Below are 13,594 nucleotides of genomic sequence, written 5' to 3'. Positions count from 1 at the left end.
GTACAAACACCATCTGATTAATGAAGTCTACCTTAGGAAAATGGTCTTTTTCTACTCTTTGAAATTGGGCGAGAACTTACTACAGAATTATCAATTTGCAATGTCTTGAATATAGTTTTGCTTCTAACAATCTGAAGGATTTGAAAAACTCATCTCAGGTTTAAGATGCAGAATAGTGTGGTCTCTTAATTTTTCAATATAGATAGAAAATGCAGGAAACTCATAGCAAGTTGGATTGCATTATTTCAATGGAGGAAGAGGATTCACATTTCAGGTCATTGTCCTTTAATCATGATGAGATCTAAAATAGTCACTTTGATTATCTCTTTACATTAATCTCTGACATGCTGAATAGTTTTGCACATACATGTGATGTCTGATTGGTAATCGCTCCCTGTCTCTAGCTGAGGAATTTAAGTACATTCCCTGTTTAATTTCTTTCTCTGGTGGTATCATAATACTTTATTAAAAGATTAGCTGTATTTGTCACATGTACATTGAAACATCAAAACATAAAGCTGAATGTGTTGTTTTGTCAATGACCAACACAGTCCAAGAGTGATTCTTGTGATGTTCACTCCAAGGAACTTGAAGCTCTCAGCCTCAGCTCTGTCGATGTAGACAGAGGTGAGCACCACCCATTCCCTTAATGAAGTCAATAACCAGATCATGGGCTTGGCTGACATGGAGGAAAGATTATTGTCTAGATACCATGTTACTAAGCACTTCATTTCCTTCCTGTAATCTGATTGTCATTTGAGATACAGCCCAAAATGTTACTTGTAGATCAAGTTTGAGTAGTTCCTGCTTCCAGGTATTACCACATTGCAATGGATAACCTATTTATGTATTTTAGGTCATATGTAATATATAGTTGTGGGAGGTACCTGTTATGACATGGTTGAGCTCCCGCGTGCCAATTAAACCTGAAGAACTGCTTTCAAAGTGTTATTTTTGGAAATGTATAAATTGAACAATAAGCTCAGTCTTGTGTATATATAGTTTATTCAGAACAATATTGTTTTTTTTACTGGAAATTTAAGTGACTTGTATTTGTTTAACATAGCTGCAGATCAGATTATTCAGAAGTTCATTAGACTGCAAGAAGAAAGCAAAGAATCAACAAAGAGAATTATTATGATTGAAAATGACATTGAGTCTATTAAATTAGAAATAGCCAAGATTCAGACAGAATGGCAAAACCGACAGCAAGAAATACCAACAGAGTACAGTAGGACCAAGGGTCAGGTAAATAGAACATTTAATCTTTTTCTTCTTTAAAGTGTCTCGATGTTGCACTTTTTCAATTAAGATCGAAATCTACCCGCTGAAAGCTATCAGTAACAATTGTACAACAAAGCACAGATACAAGAGTATTTTTATTGAGACCTGTTTTATGCAAGTTAAAACCAAACTATAGGCTGGAATGGCAACCATCCCTCCCCGCAGGCAAAAGCACACACACCTGGAAGTGTACATCAAACACGTAATTCAATCGTGATCAGGACTAAATGACTGGACTTTTAAAGTAAAGACTGCCGGACTCATTGATTATGCATTTTTATGATGAATTGTGTTAGTAACCAATTTCACACTGACATGATTCAAAGTTTAGAACAATAAAGTTCAATGATTTTCAGATTGAAGTAACTGTGCAGTACTGTGCAAAGGTCTGGGTCACATATACAGTTGAAATCAGAAGTTTACATACACCTTAGCGGAATACAGTTAAACTCAGTTTTTCACAATTTCTGACATTTAATCCTAGAAAACATTCCCTGTCTTAGGTCAGTTAGTATCACTACTTTATTTTAAGAATGTGAAATGTCAGAATAATAGTAGAGAGAATGATTTATTTCAGCTTTTATTTTTTTTATCACATTCCCAATGGGTTAGAAGTTTACATACAACTTGTTAGTATTTGGTAGCATTGCCTTTAAATTGTTTAACTTGGGTCAAATGTTTTGGGTAGCCTTCCACAAGCTTCTCACAATAAGTTGCTGGAATTTTGTTCCATTCCTCCAGACAGAACTACTGTAACTGAGTCAGGTTTGTAGGCCTCCTTGCTCGCACATGCTTTTTCAGTTCTGCCCACAAATTTTCTATCGATTGAGGTCAGGGCTTTGTGATGGCCACGCCAATACCTTGACCTTGTTCTCCATAAGCAATTTTGCCAGAACTTTGGAGGTATGCTTGGGGTCATTGTCCATTTGGAAGACCCCATTGTGACCGAGCATTAACTTCCTGGCTAATGTCTTGAGATGTTGCTTCAATATATCCACATAATTTTCCTTCCTCATGATGGCATCTATTTAGTGAAGTGCATCAGTCCCTCCTGCTGCAAAGCACCCCCACAACATGATGTTGCCACCCCCATGCTTCACAGTTGGTATGGTGTTCTTCCGCTTGCAAGCCTCACCCTTTTTCCTCCAAACATAACAATGGTCATTATGGGCAAACAGTTCAATTTTTATTTCATCAGACCAGAGGACATTTCTCTAAAAAGAAAGATCTTTTTCCCCATGTGCACTTGCAAGCTGTAGTCTGGCTTTTTTATGGCAGTTTTGGAGCAGTGGTTTCTTCCTTGCTGAGCAGCCTTTCAGGTTATGTCGATATAGGAATCGTTTCACTGTGGATATAGATACTTGTCTACCTGTTTCCCCCAGCACCTTCACAAGGTTCTTTGCTGTTGTTCTGGGATTGATTTGCACTTTTCGTGCTGAAGTACATTCATCTCTAGGAAACAGAATGCTTCTCCTTCCTGAGCAGTATGATGGCTGTGTGGTACCATGGTGTTTATACTTGCATACTATTGTTTGTATAGATGAATGTGGTACCTTCAGGCATTTGGAAATTGCTCCCAAGGATCATCCAGACTTGTGGAGGCCCACAATTTATTTTTTCTGAGGTCTTGGCTGATTTCTTTTGATTTTGTTTGTAAACTTCTGACCCACTGGAATTGTGATATAGTCAATTAAAAGTGAAATAACCTGTTGTGAAATAAAAGTTGTTGGAAAAATTACTCGTGTCATGCACAAAGTAGATGTCCTCAACGTCTTGCCAAAACTATAATTTGCTAATATGAAACCTGTGGAGTGGTTAAACAATGAGTTTTAATTACTTCAACCTAAGTGTTTGTAAACTTCTGACTTCAACTGTATACAGCTGGGTTGCCTAAGACATTGCTCAATCTATTTGTCAATGTGGAATGGAGAGCAAGTCTGTAAAGCTGGCAAGACCAAAGGATGTTAGGAATGGTTAGGAATGGTGAGGGTGGAGTGCCATGGGAGGTGTGTGGGACAGGTGGCAGTGCCAGGAGCAGGGGATGGTATGGTGTAGACACACCCAGCCCTGAGACACCAGGCAAGATCCTTTGATTCCAAACAATTGGATTATTATTCATTGCAGGATTTCTCTCTGGTGCTTCCTGCTCCCTTCCCCCCTCCCTGCACCTTTCCCCAACCATGATTCCCCTCTCCCTGCACCCTGCAGAATCAGAATCAGGTTTATCATCACTCACATATGTCATGAAATTTGTTTTTTTTTGTGCCAGCGGTACAGTGCAATGCATAAAATTAAAACGGTATTGTGCAAAAGTCTTGGGTGCCCTAGCTATATATACATGCCTGAGACTTTTGCACAGTACTGTAAATTTGAAAATACAAATTAATATTGAAACCAAACAAAATTTAGGTCAGACTATACTAATGAGCATTTCTGGTAAGAATCTTTATCCTGGCATCTCAGCCAATGCGTTAACCCATCTTTCCCTTTCAAGTAGTGGCTGCTTTTATTGCTCTGCTTTCATTAATACTGATGTAACCCTCAGGCTCATTCAACTGGCATTCGTCTAGGGGAATCAGCCTTCAGCGCCGCCAAACTGGGTAATCATGTTTGTGCAGATGTTGTGTAATGTACCCCCAGTTACAAACCCACAACGCAAAATATCAGACAGTACACCATATGCAATTAAATGTTAGACTTTATGAATCTTAATCTGAATATAGGGTTAGTAATGAAAATAAACAAAACAAAAAAAAAGGGCCCAAGTCAAAGTCAAAATTACGTTGGAGCTCACTCAGTAGGCATTCTTCCACCATCAGTCTCCTCCGAGCATTGCCGACCTTCAGCCCCTCAGATCCCAGTCCACTCCGTCCAGTGGTCTACCAGCTCTCCCCCCATGCGCCTTCCCTCTTCATCTCTCCTCGACAGAAGACTGCGAGAAACCCAGCTCCCAGACACACAAGAAAGAACAACATTTCTCCCATTGGATAGCCACTGAATTCCAAAGTCCCGTTATCTCTTGTCATAACCCAAACGTTGCCGCTACAGAGAAACCATTACCTTAACAGTGGAACATTACATAGAAGCCATTACATTAGCCTTTGCAGTGAAACCTTACAGCGTGTTACAATGATATTAAGTTATTAGACAATCAAGCTCAGGAATAAAGAGCAGTTGATTACTAGGAAATACCTCAATGGAGGTAATCGGAAGTTAACAAGTTCCTTTTATTAATTGTACCTTTCAGCCTTATGTTGAGTGCAGTGATCAGAGAATGAGGACCAGGGACATGGATCTTCCTTGGGCGTACAAGATGCCGAAAGAAACCCAGGCTCAAAACTTCACATGCCGACAGAGGAGAGATTACTCCATAAATGATGAAGTGGACTACCCCTGCAGTGAGTTACATAGACCTGGGATTCTTACTTCAAATAACTAAGGACTAAGGTGGATAGAATCAGAATCAGGTTTAATATCACCAGCATGTGTCGTGAAATTTGATAACTTAACAGCAACAGTTCAATCCAATACATAACATAGAAGACTAATAATAATAATAATAATAATAAATAGATTATAGTATATGTATATTGAATAGATTAATAATTGTGCAAAAACAAAACAATATATATTTAAAAAGTGAGGTAGTGTTCAAGGATTCAATGTCCATTTAGGAATTGGATGGCAGAGGGGAAGAAGCTGTGCCTGAATTGCTGAGTGTGTCCCTTCAGGCTTTTGTACCTCCCACCTGATGGTAACAGTGAGAAAAGGGCATGCCCTGGGTGCTGGAGGTCCTTAATAATGGATGCTGCCTTTCTGAGACACTGCTCCCTAAAAATGCCCTGGGTACTTTGTAAGCTAGTGCCCAAGATGGAGTTGACTAGATTTACAACCCTCTGCAGCTTCTTTTGGTCCTGTGAAGTAGCCCCCTCTATACCAGACAGTGATGAAGCCTGTCAGAATGCTCTCCACGGTACAAATATTGAAGTTTTTGAGTGAATTAGTTGACATACCAAATCTCTTCAAACTCCAAATGAAGTACAGTCACTGTCTCACCTTCTTTATAACTGCAACTGCCCTCTTGTCACCATCTGAGATTCTACCTGCAATGGTTGTATAATCAGCAAATTTATAGATAGTATTTGCGTTATGCCTAGCCACACAGTCATGGGTATAGAGAGAGTAGAGCAGTGGACTAAGCACACACCCCTGAGGTGCACCAGTGTTGGTCGTCAGCGAAGAGGAGATGTTGTCACCAATCCGCACAGATTGTGGTCTTCCAGTTAGGAAGCCAAGGATAGTTACTGAAAACAAATTGAGTGTTAGCAGTGCTAGACTAACACATCTGTTGCTTCAAATACAGATTGGGAGAGTATGTACTGCTCACTAATTAATAGGACTGCATGCCAGGTTTTGTGCAATACAACTTGCCCTGCATATCTCCTTTGAACTTGCCCCCTCTCATGCATGTCCTCTAGTATTAGACATTTCAAGTTTGGGAAAAAGATATTGACTGTTGGCTCTGTTAGTGCCTCTCAACAGACAAAAGCAATGGACAATGTGAGTGCTTTTCTCTTTCTCCTCTTTCTCACGCATTGCTTTCTACACATCTTTGGAACTCTTCTGATTTTGGAAGTTGCAGATGGTATTGGAGCCTCACTTTCTATCTCTCTCCCCGTCACAAGCCAATACCTGTGCTTTATTTGAGGGAGCCGGAAACTGCCACCTGACCAGGCCGTGGTAGCTGAGCAACAGTGTAGGAACAAGAAGATGCTGATCATGAAGAAACATTTCATACCTATAATATAGTGAAACTACAGATAGAAGAGAAGATAGCTTAGGGGGTTGTATCTGCATGTGCGGAGTCATGACGCAGAAATGTCAAACAGGGTGGGGAACTTCATTAGGACACTTCTGGGCCTAACCCAGATACATAATGAAGACTGATATCTCAGCTTTTGTTGCAACACAAGCAGATGCCACTCATTGGGATATATCCTACCCCCTCAGGCTCACTGCTCATGCTCGTCTATCTCAATATAGAAACTTTGTAATTGTGAACTGTTGTTGTGGTCATGGTTAACCTGCATTGCACTTTTTCAGTAGACGGTGCACTTTATTCTGTAGTCAGTCAACAGCTAGAGCCTTATTGTCATTGCTGAGGAAAACAAGTTGACAGTGCTATTCCATTCACTGAAAAATAGCTCACGGTCAAGTCAATTACTAAAATCACAAAGACTAAATCTAAAACTATGTCCGGGTTATTTAGAATAACAAGTAAGTTACAAATGAATTAAAAACAACCAACTCAAAAATTAAAAGATGCGGGGTCAGTTCTGTTATTGTTTTACCTTGTTCTCCCTCAAAGCACTGTGAAATGATTTGATCTGCATAAACGGTATGCAAGACAAGCTTATCAGGGTGTCTTGGTACATCTGGCAATAATCAGAATCATGTTTAATATCACCGGCATATGTCGTGAAATTTGTTGTCTTTGTGGCAGCAGTACAATGCAAAACATAATAATAGACAAAAATGTGAATTCTTGTAAATAAATACTGCACCTATATTAACTAGTTAAATTAATTAAGTAGCGCAAAAACTGAAGTAAGTAAAGTAGTGAGGTAGTATTCATAGTTTTAATCCCCATTCAGAAATCAAATGGCCAAGGGGAAGAAGCTGTACCTGAATTGCTGAGTGTGTGCCTTCGGGCTCTTGAATCCCCCTTCTGATCGTAGCAGTGAGAACGAAGCATAATGTGGGTGATGGGGTCCCTTAATGATGGATGCTGCCTTTTTGAGGCATCACTCCTTGAAAAAAATCCTGAATGCTATGGAGGCCAGTGGCCAAAATGAAGCCCCGGCAGCTTACTTCGATCTTGTGCAGTCACCCTTCCCACACCAGATGGTGATGCAGCCGGTCAGAATGCTCTCCACGGTACATCCACAGAAATCTGTGAGCGTCTCTGGCGACATATCAAATCTCCTCAAACTCCTAATGAAATATAACAGCTGCCATGCCTTCTTTGTAGCTGCATCAGTATTTTGGGTCCAGGATAGATCGTCAGAGATATTGATACCCAGGAACCTGAAATTCCTCACTCTTTCCACTTCTGAACTCTCCATGAAGACTGGTGTGAGTTCCCTTATCTTACCCTTTCTGAGGTCCGATTCTAAATCCAAAAGCACAAGCTTTTCACTGTAGCTTGGTACATGTGACAATAATAAACCGATGTACACCTGTGTAATATAACCAGAATGTCCACCATTATGGTTTATGGCCGTATGGTTTCCGGAGACTTGGTGACTTGGCTGCCACAACCACCACATGAGATGGGGCAGTCTCAGATTAGTGATCACAAACCGAGGTCGTCCCTGTGGATCATGCAGAGGACCTCCGACACCTTCTACTCGAAATGTCTCTGATGATCAGAAACTCATGGGCCCAACTGAAGCGTGTTTAACCAATGTAAGAGAGTAAAAATCACATAAACAGGTTATTAAATAATGTAAGTTATTTTAAATATAGGTGTAAATTAACAAAATATTGAGAGATTGAAACATATTGCTTGGATTACCATACCTTTACAATGTAGATCACGGCCATGTTCATAACAAGGGGGACATGAGATATACCAGCCCTTTCTAGTATAACGCTGGAAAGGAAAGTCCGGTGGCACAAGCCAGTGTGATTAGTAACAGCCCTTGGATTTTGTAGTGGGTCCAGGGTACAATGGAAGGACAGCCTGAAAGGGTTCTGAAGCTGCACAGCCCAGGTAACTGAAGTGCTGATGGATATATTCAACATCCCTCTGGAACAATCCATTGTCCCCTCAGTTTTCAAGGCAGCAAACATCACTTCAGTGCCAAAGAAAGTGACAGTCACCTGCCTAAATGGCTATCATCCTGTGGCATGAACATCAACCATTATAAAATGCTTTGAGGGGCTGGTCATGAAATACATTAAAGCCTTACCCCAGGCTACACTGGACCCTTTCCAGTTCACTTATCACTTAAATCGATTCACTGATGATGCAATAACCTCTCATCTCCACTCTGTCCTGTCCGACCTGGAAAATGAGGTCTCATATGCCAGACTGCTGGTTATAGACTTCAGTTCAGCATTCCACATCATCATACACCAGAAACTGGTGTGATATCTGTCCTCACTGGGCCTCAACACCTCCTTCCTTCTTAAAAGTAAGGCCACAGTCAGTCTTCTGGGCAGCAATGTCTCGGGTCTCATTACGCTGAACACTGGCACTCCCCAGGGCTATGTGCTGAGTCCACTGCTGTTCAGACTGATGACGAGTGACTGCGTCACAGGATCCAGCTCAAATTATGTCATCAAGTTTGTGGATGACACAACAGCGGTTGGCCTTATGAAGAATGATGATGAGATGGAGTATAGAGAGGAAGTGGAGCAGCTGGTGGATCGGTATGAGAAGAACTACCGAACTACCGAACCAGGAGCCTGAACGTGGTGAAGACAAGGGAAATCATTGTGGACTTCAGGAAGGTGCAGATAAACATCCCCCTCTGCAAGTACATGGCTCCTCCATAGAGACAGTTATGGACCAGTTCCTGGGATTTCACATTGTGGATGACCTCACCTGGTCTCTTAATATCACCTCCCTGAATAAGAACAGCAGAGCAGCACCTCAGCTTCTGAAGAAAATTGAGGCATGCAAGGCTCCACCCTCCCATCTTAACTGTGATTTACAGGAGCACCACTGAGACCATCCTAACAAGTTGCATCTCCACCTGGTATGGGAACAGTTAAGCATTGGACCAGAAGTCCCTACAAAGGACTGTGAGAACAGCTGAGGGGATCATTGGAGTCTCTCTACCATCCATTGAGTTCATTTATCCGGAGCGCTACATATGCTGGGCCCTCAGTATTATTAAAGACCCCAGCCATCCATCCAGCGGCCTCTTTGACTTTCTACCATCAGGCAGGAAACCACGATGCATAAAAACAAGAACAGTCAGGATGAGAAACAGTTTCTTCCCCCAGGCCATTAGGCTTCTGAACTTCCTGCCAAATTGCATTCAAAATGTCACTGATTAATCTGTTCCATACCTTGCAATATTTAATATTAATGCACTTCAGTTTGTTATTTATGTGTGATTTATCTGAAGATTTTACCTGAAGTTATAGTATGCTATGTGTACTACTGAGCTTTACACCCTTATTTTTCATTCCTATATACATTATATGGTTATATACAAGTATATAGTTAAATGACAATAAACTTGGCTTGAGATGCAGGATCACCTGATGTCTAGTATGTTCTGAACCAGTGTTACCAGGCACAGGTGGGTGAATCTGGACTGTGCTGAGGGGCTATAGTTAACTAGTGGCTTTGATATATATCAACAGCCTCCTATCAGCACAGTCAGGCTCCAGACCTGGGTGTACGGTGAATGCTGAGACTTACCTCAACAAGGGTCAGTTCATTGTCATGCAAGATGAGACTGCTCACCCTCAGCCACTGAAGCCATTATGCCGAGGGATTGCTGGGTGTTGCCACACAAATTTTTAACAAGTTAGTAGGATTAAAGAAATGCCACTCTTGTAGTGGCCCTAGGAGCATTAAACCCTTGCTTCTTTCAACACTCGTCCCCTCGCCACTCTCATACCATCTGTGGCCTTGTCGTTGTCCACCAGACAGCGGAAGACAATGCAGCCTAATGCCTGTCTGTTTGTTGCTACAGAAAGAGAAAGCTAAAGATTTTAAAGATTAAACATTTTAAAAAAGATAACGATTAGCTTTGCTTGTCTTCTTCTTTTCTTTGGTTGTCCATTGGAATCCAATGACGACACCCACTCCTTTAACGATGAGATTTTTGATGACTATACAGTCATATCCTGGGCCCACAAGTTCTATTGCAGGTGGGACATGTATATGTGGTAGTGGTGGTAGTGATGGCAACCATGGCTGCATTTCTCCTGGCTCTCTTCTGCTGTCTTCTGGTTGTTCTTTCCATCTCCAGAATACGAACCCCATCCCTACACAGCTGTCGCCAAGTGTTACGGTCAGCAGCAACATCCTCCAGGTCCTCAGGTCTGATCTTGCACTTCCTTAAAGCATTCTTCAGCTGATCCTTATAGTGCTTCTTCGGCCTTCCAGCTGAGCATCGACCATGATGTAGCTGGCCGTATAACACTCTGCGGGGTAGCCGACATGAGGGCATCCTTATCACGTGCCCCAGCCACTGCAACTGACGCTGGGTGACCATGGCCTCAATACTTCCGCAGTTGGTCTTTACAAGTATTTCAATGTGAGGCACCCGCTTGACAAACATACATTGAAACATACAGAGGAGTGGATTGTTTGATTCAACGACCAACACAGTCTACAAGTGTTGCCTTACTTCCGGCAATAACATAGCATGGCCAACTCAGTAACCCTAATCTTAACTATTCATACCTTAACACAGGCAGAACATAGAAACTCCTTACAGATCAAACCATGATCGAAGGTCAGTGGCTCTGTAAAGCACTGTGCAATCCATTATGGTACTTAGGATAATGCTCCAAAACATTGTACATTTACTACAACCGATACTGCTGCAGCAACCAGGACATGTAAAGGCAGAAGATGCTTAAATGATGTGAATCATAAATTTGTTTACTTTGTATTGATTTTTATTTTTGAATTGTGAGTGAAAATATACTGTAATGATCAGTAACAAGGGGAAATAGCAAGGAAGCTTGGCAAATAGAGAAGTGTGACTGCATTCAAACAAAGAGTTATTCTGGCCAGAATGAGGGATTCTAGTTTGCCTTCTCCCACCTCTTTCTCTTGCTCTTTGGTCATTGGCTGTGTGGCTGATGGTAATGCTGCACCTCTCACACTGTTAAGGCTGTGCCACATGTAACACCCCATCACTAGGAAGAAACAGTGTCCATACAGTGCTAAACAGGTCTTATCATTTTATTTGTTGGTAGGTTTAAGTACATTTTTAATGCTTTGACTTTTTAGCACTTTAATTGTAGTTTTAAAATACTTTAACTATTAGCTTTAAAGTTTTTTTTTCAATGCCTATGAATGAGCCAGTGCTCATTGTGTTAGCCACCAACTGCAAACATCCTCCATTGCTTCCCAAATAGCCGGTACGCAGGGCTAGATTTCAGCCCAGCCACCAGCATTTTGGTCTGATTTACCCATGCAAAGAGATCCTGAAACTCAGTGCGAGTGTTGGGCTGAAGCCAGTAGCATCATCGTCTATCATGCCAGCTTGTGTGTGCCATCTGCCCTTGTACAGAACCCGCTGAGTCTTTATGGAGTGCATCAGGGTAATCAAACTCTTCACTGACCTCTTCATACCAAGGCTGGGAAACCTGCCCAGTGATCTTAGTGCAATGATAATAATTTACTTGAAATCACCGGGAGGAAACTGCATCCGCACAGTGCTAGACAGATCTTATCATTTTATTTGCCGGTAGGCTTAAGTGCATTTAGGATTTTTAGTGCTTTGATTTTTTAGCATTTTAATTGTAATTTTTAAATACTTTAACTATTAGCTTTATAACTTTTTTCAATGCCAATGTACGTCCAAAAGAAGCCAGCGAGACTGTAATCCGCCTCAAAGACATTCTATCACAGCAGATTTTCACTAATCTTGCACTGCGCTGGGCCACACTGATACATGAGGGCCATAAGACCATAATATACAGGAGCAGAAGTAGGCCATTTGGCCCATCGAGTCTGGTCCGCCATTTCATCATGGCTGATCCATTTCCATCTCAGTCCCAATCTCCTGCCTTCTCCCTGTATCCCTTCATGCCCTGACTAACCAAAAATCTATCAGCCTCTGCTTTAAGTATATACCTAAGGACTGGCTTGGTTCTTTCCAAAGTCTTTTGAATTGCTTTGAAAAGTTGTTCCCAGAGCCAAGCCATTCCCTCAAAACACGACATGACTGGGAAAATTACTGGTACACATGCACCAAGAGTGCTCAGGGGACAATTCTTCTCGAATTGAGAAAACAATATGAATAATTTACAGTTCAGTCATGGCCTCCTCCCTAAAATCTTCCACATAGATCATTCACACCTTTATCTTCAGTGTAAGATTAGCTTTGCCAGAGGCTATTAAGATATGTTTTATTGAAAATATATTTTTCAGTTATAATAAATATAAACAATAATTAATGATAAGTAATAAATACAGTAAATATGACTGGACATACCATTCCCTACAATGGTTGTCCTATCCAGTGTATTCTTTTACAATGCATCATTGCCATATTTCCTCCTTAAAGCACTCATGAAGAATTTGAGAAGAGGTTGCATGGGATTCAGACTCCTGGGTTCCAGTGCAATACTCTGGACTGTGGTCCTCTCTCACAGAGGCTGGGCAAAGGCTGACTATAAAGCTTACTGTGACATGAACTAAGCAAGTTCCTTCCAGGCTGGAGCCTGGAGATAGATTCAACACCTCACAGTCTGCTATGAAGATGGTCACAAACGCTCTCTTTTCAAAAATCAGCATCTCCATGCCTTCCTGACCAGAAGACCACAGGTCAAAGTGACCACTTGATTTTACAGAGGTCACAGGCTATTGGATTGTGCAGAAAGGCTGTAGATCCAAGAATGCAAGATGCCTGAAACCATCCAGGATAAACTGGTCTGCTCACTTGGCAGCCAGTCCTCGACCTAAACACTCACTGTGGAAGAACCATGACAATGGTGTGAAGCAGCTACCAAAACAACTCCCTCCTCAGCAACACTTTGGGTAAAATTTTACCATGTGCAAAGCAGAAGTTCAGGAAAACATTTCACCACCATCTTCTTAAGAACAACTCGAGATGATTAATAGATCCTGACCTTTCCAGAGATAACCACTTCCTAAAGGGAAACAAAAAGAATACTTCTGGGAGAATATGTTGCTTTGAGGGAACTGTATGTTCAGATTCAGATTCAGTTTATTGTCATTTAAAAACCACAAATGGAATGCAGTTAAAAAATGAGACAACGTTCCTCCAGAATGATATCACAAAAACACATGACAAAACAGACTACACCAGAAAATCCACATAACATTTGGCAATCCCCAATCCAGAATCCGGAGAGGCTACTGCGTATTAATATCACGCTACCATCTTAGCGCGTTCCCTGGAAAGGAGCTCCAATCCCACCAGACAAACAAGACCAAAAACTAAAGCTACAAGACTTGCACAAAACCACGTAGTTACAACATACAGTTACAACAGTGCAAACAATAGCATAATTGATCAAAAAAAACAGACCATGGGCACAGTAAAAATAGTCCAAAGATGTGTACTGGAGCTGAAGGGTAATC

At 41.3% G+C, this 13,594-nt stretch overlaps 1 protein-coding gene across 2 annotated transcripts in view; it reads left to right on the top strand.

The window, feature by feature from the left end:
* The window catches only part of LOC132383423 (uncharacterized), a 55,871-nt gene that overhangs the window by 18,006 nt on the left and 24,271 nt on the right, over nt 1-13,594 (top strand). For both annotated transcript variants that reach the window (XM_059954367.1, XM_059954366.1), the window contains 2 exons: nt 1,067-1,248; nt 4,532-4,682. In XM_059954367.1, coding sequence (XP_059810350.1) covers nt 1,067-1,248; nt 4,532-4,682 — 333 coding nt within the window. The remainder of the gene's footprint in view (nt 1-1,066; nt 1,249-4,531; nt 4,683-13,594) is intronic.

The sequence above is a fragment of the Hypanus sabinus genome, chromosome 30 (assembly GCF_030144855.1).
Source record: "Hypanus sabinus isolate sHypSab1 chromosome 30, sHypSab1.hap1, whole genome shotgun sequence".
NCBI lineage: Eukaryota > Metazoa > Chordata > Chondrichthyes > Myliobatiformes > Dasyatidae > Hypanus > Hypanus sabinus.
The sequence above is the reverse complement of the archived record's forward strand: the minus strand, read 5'-3'. Positions and strand labels throughout refer to the sequence as shown.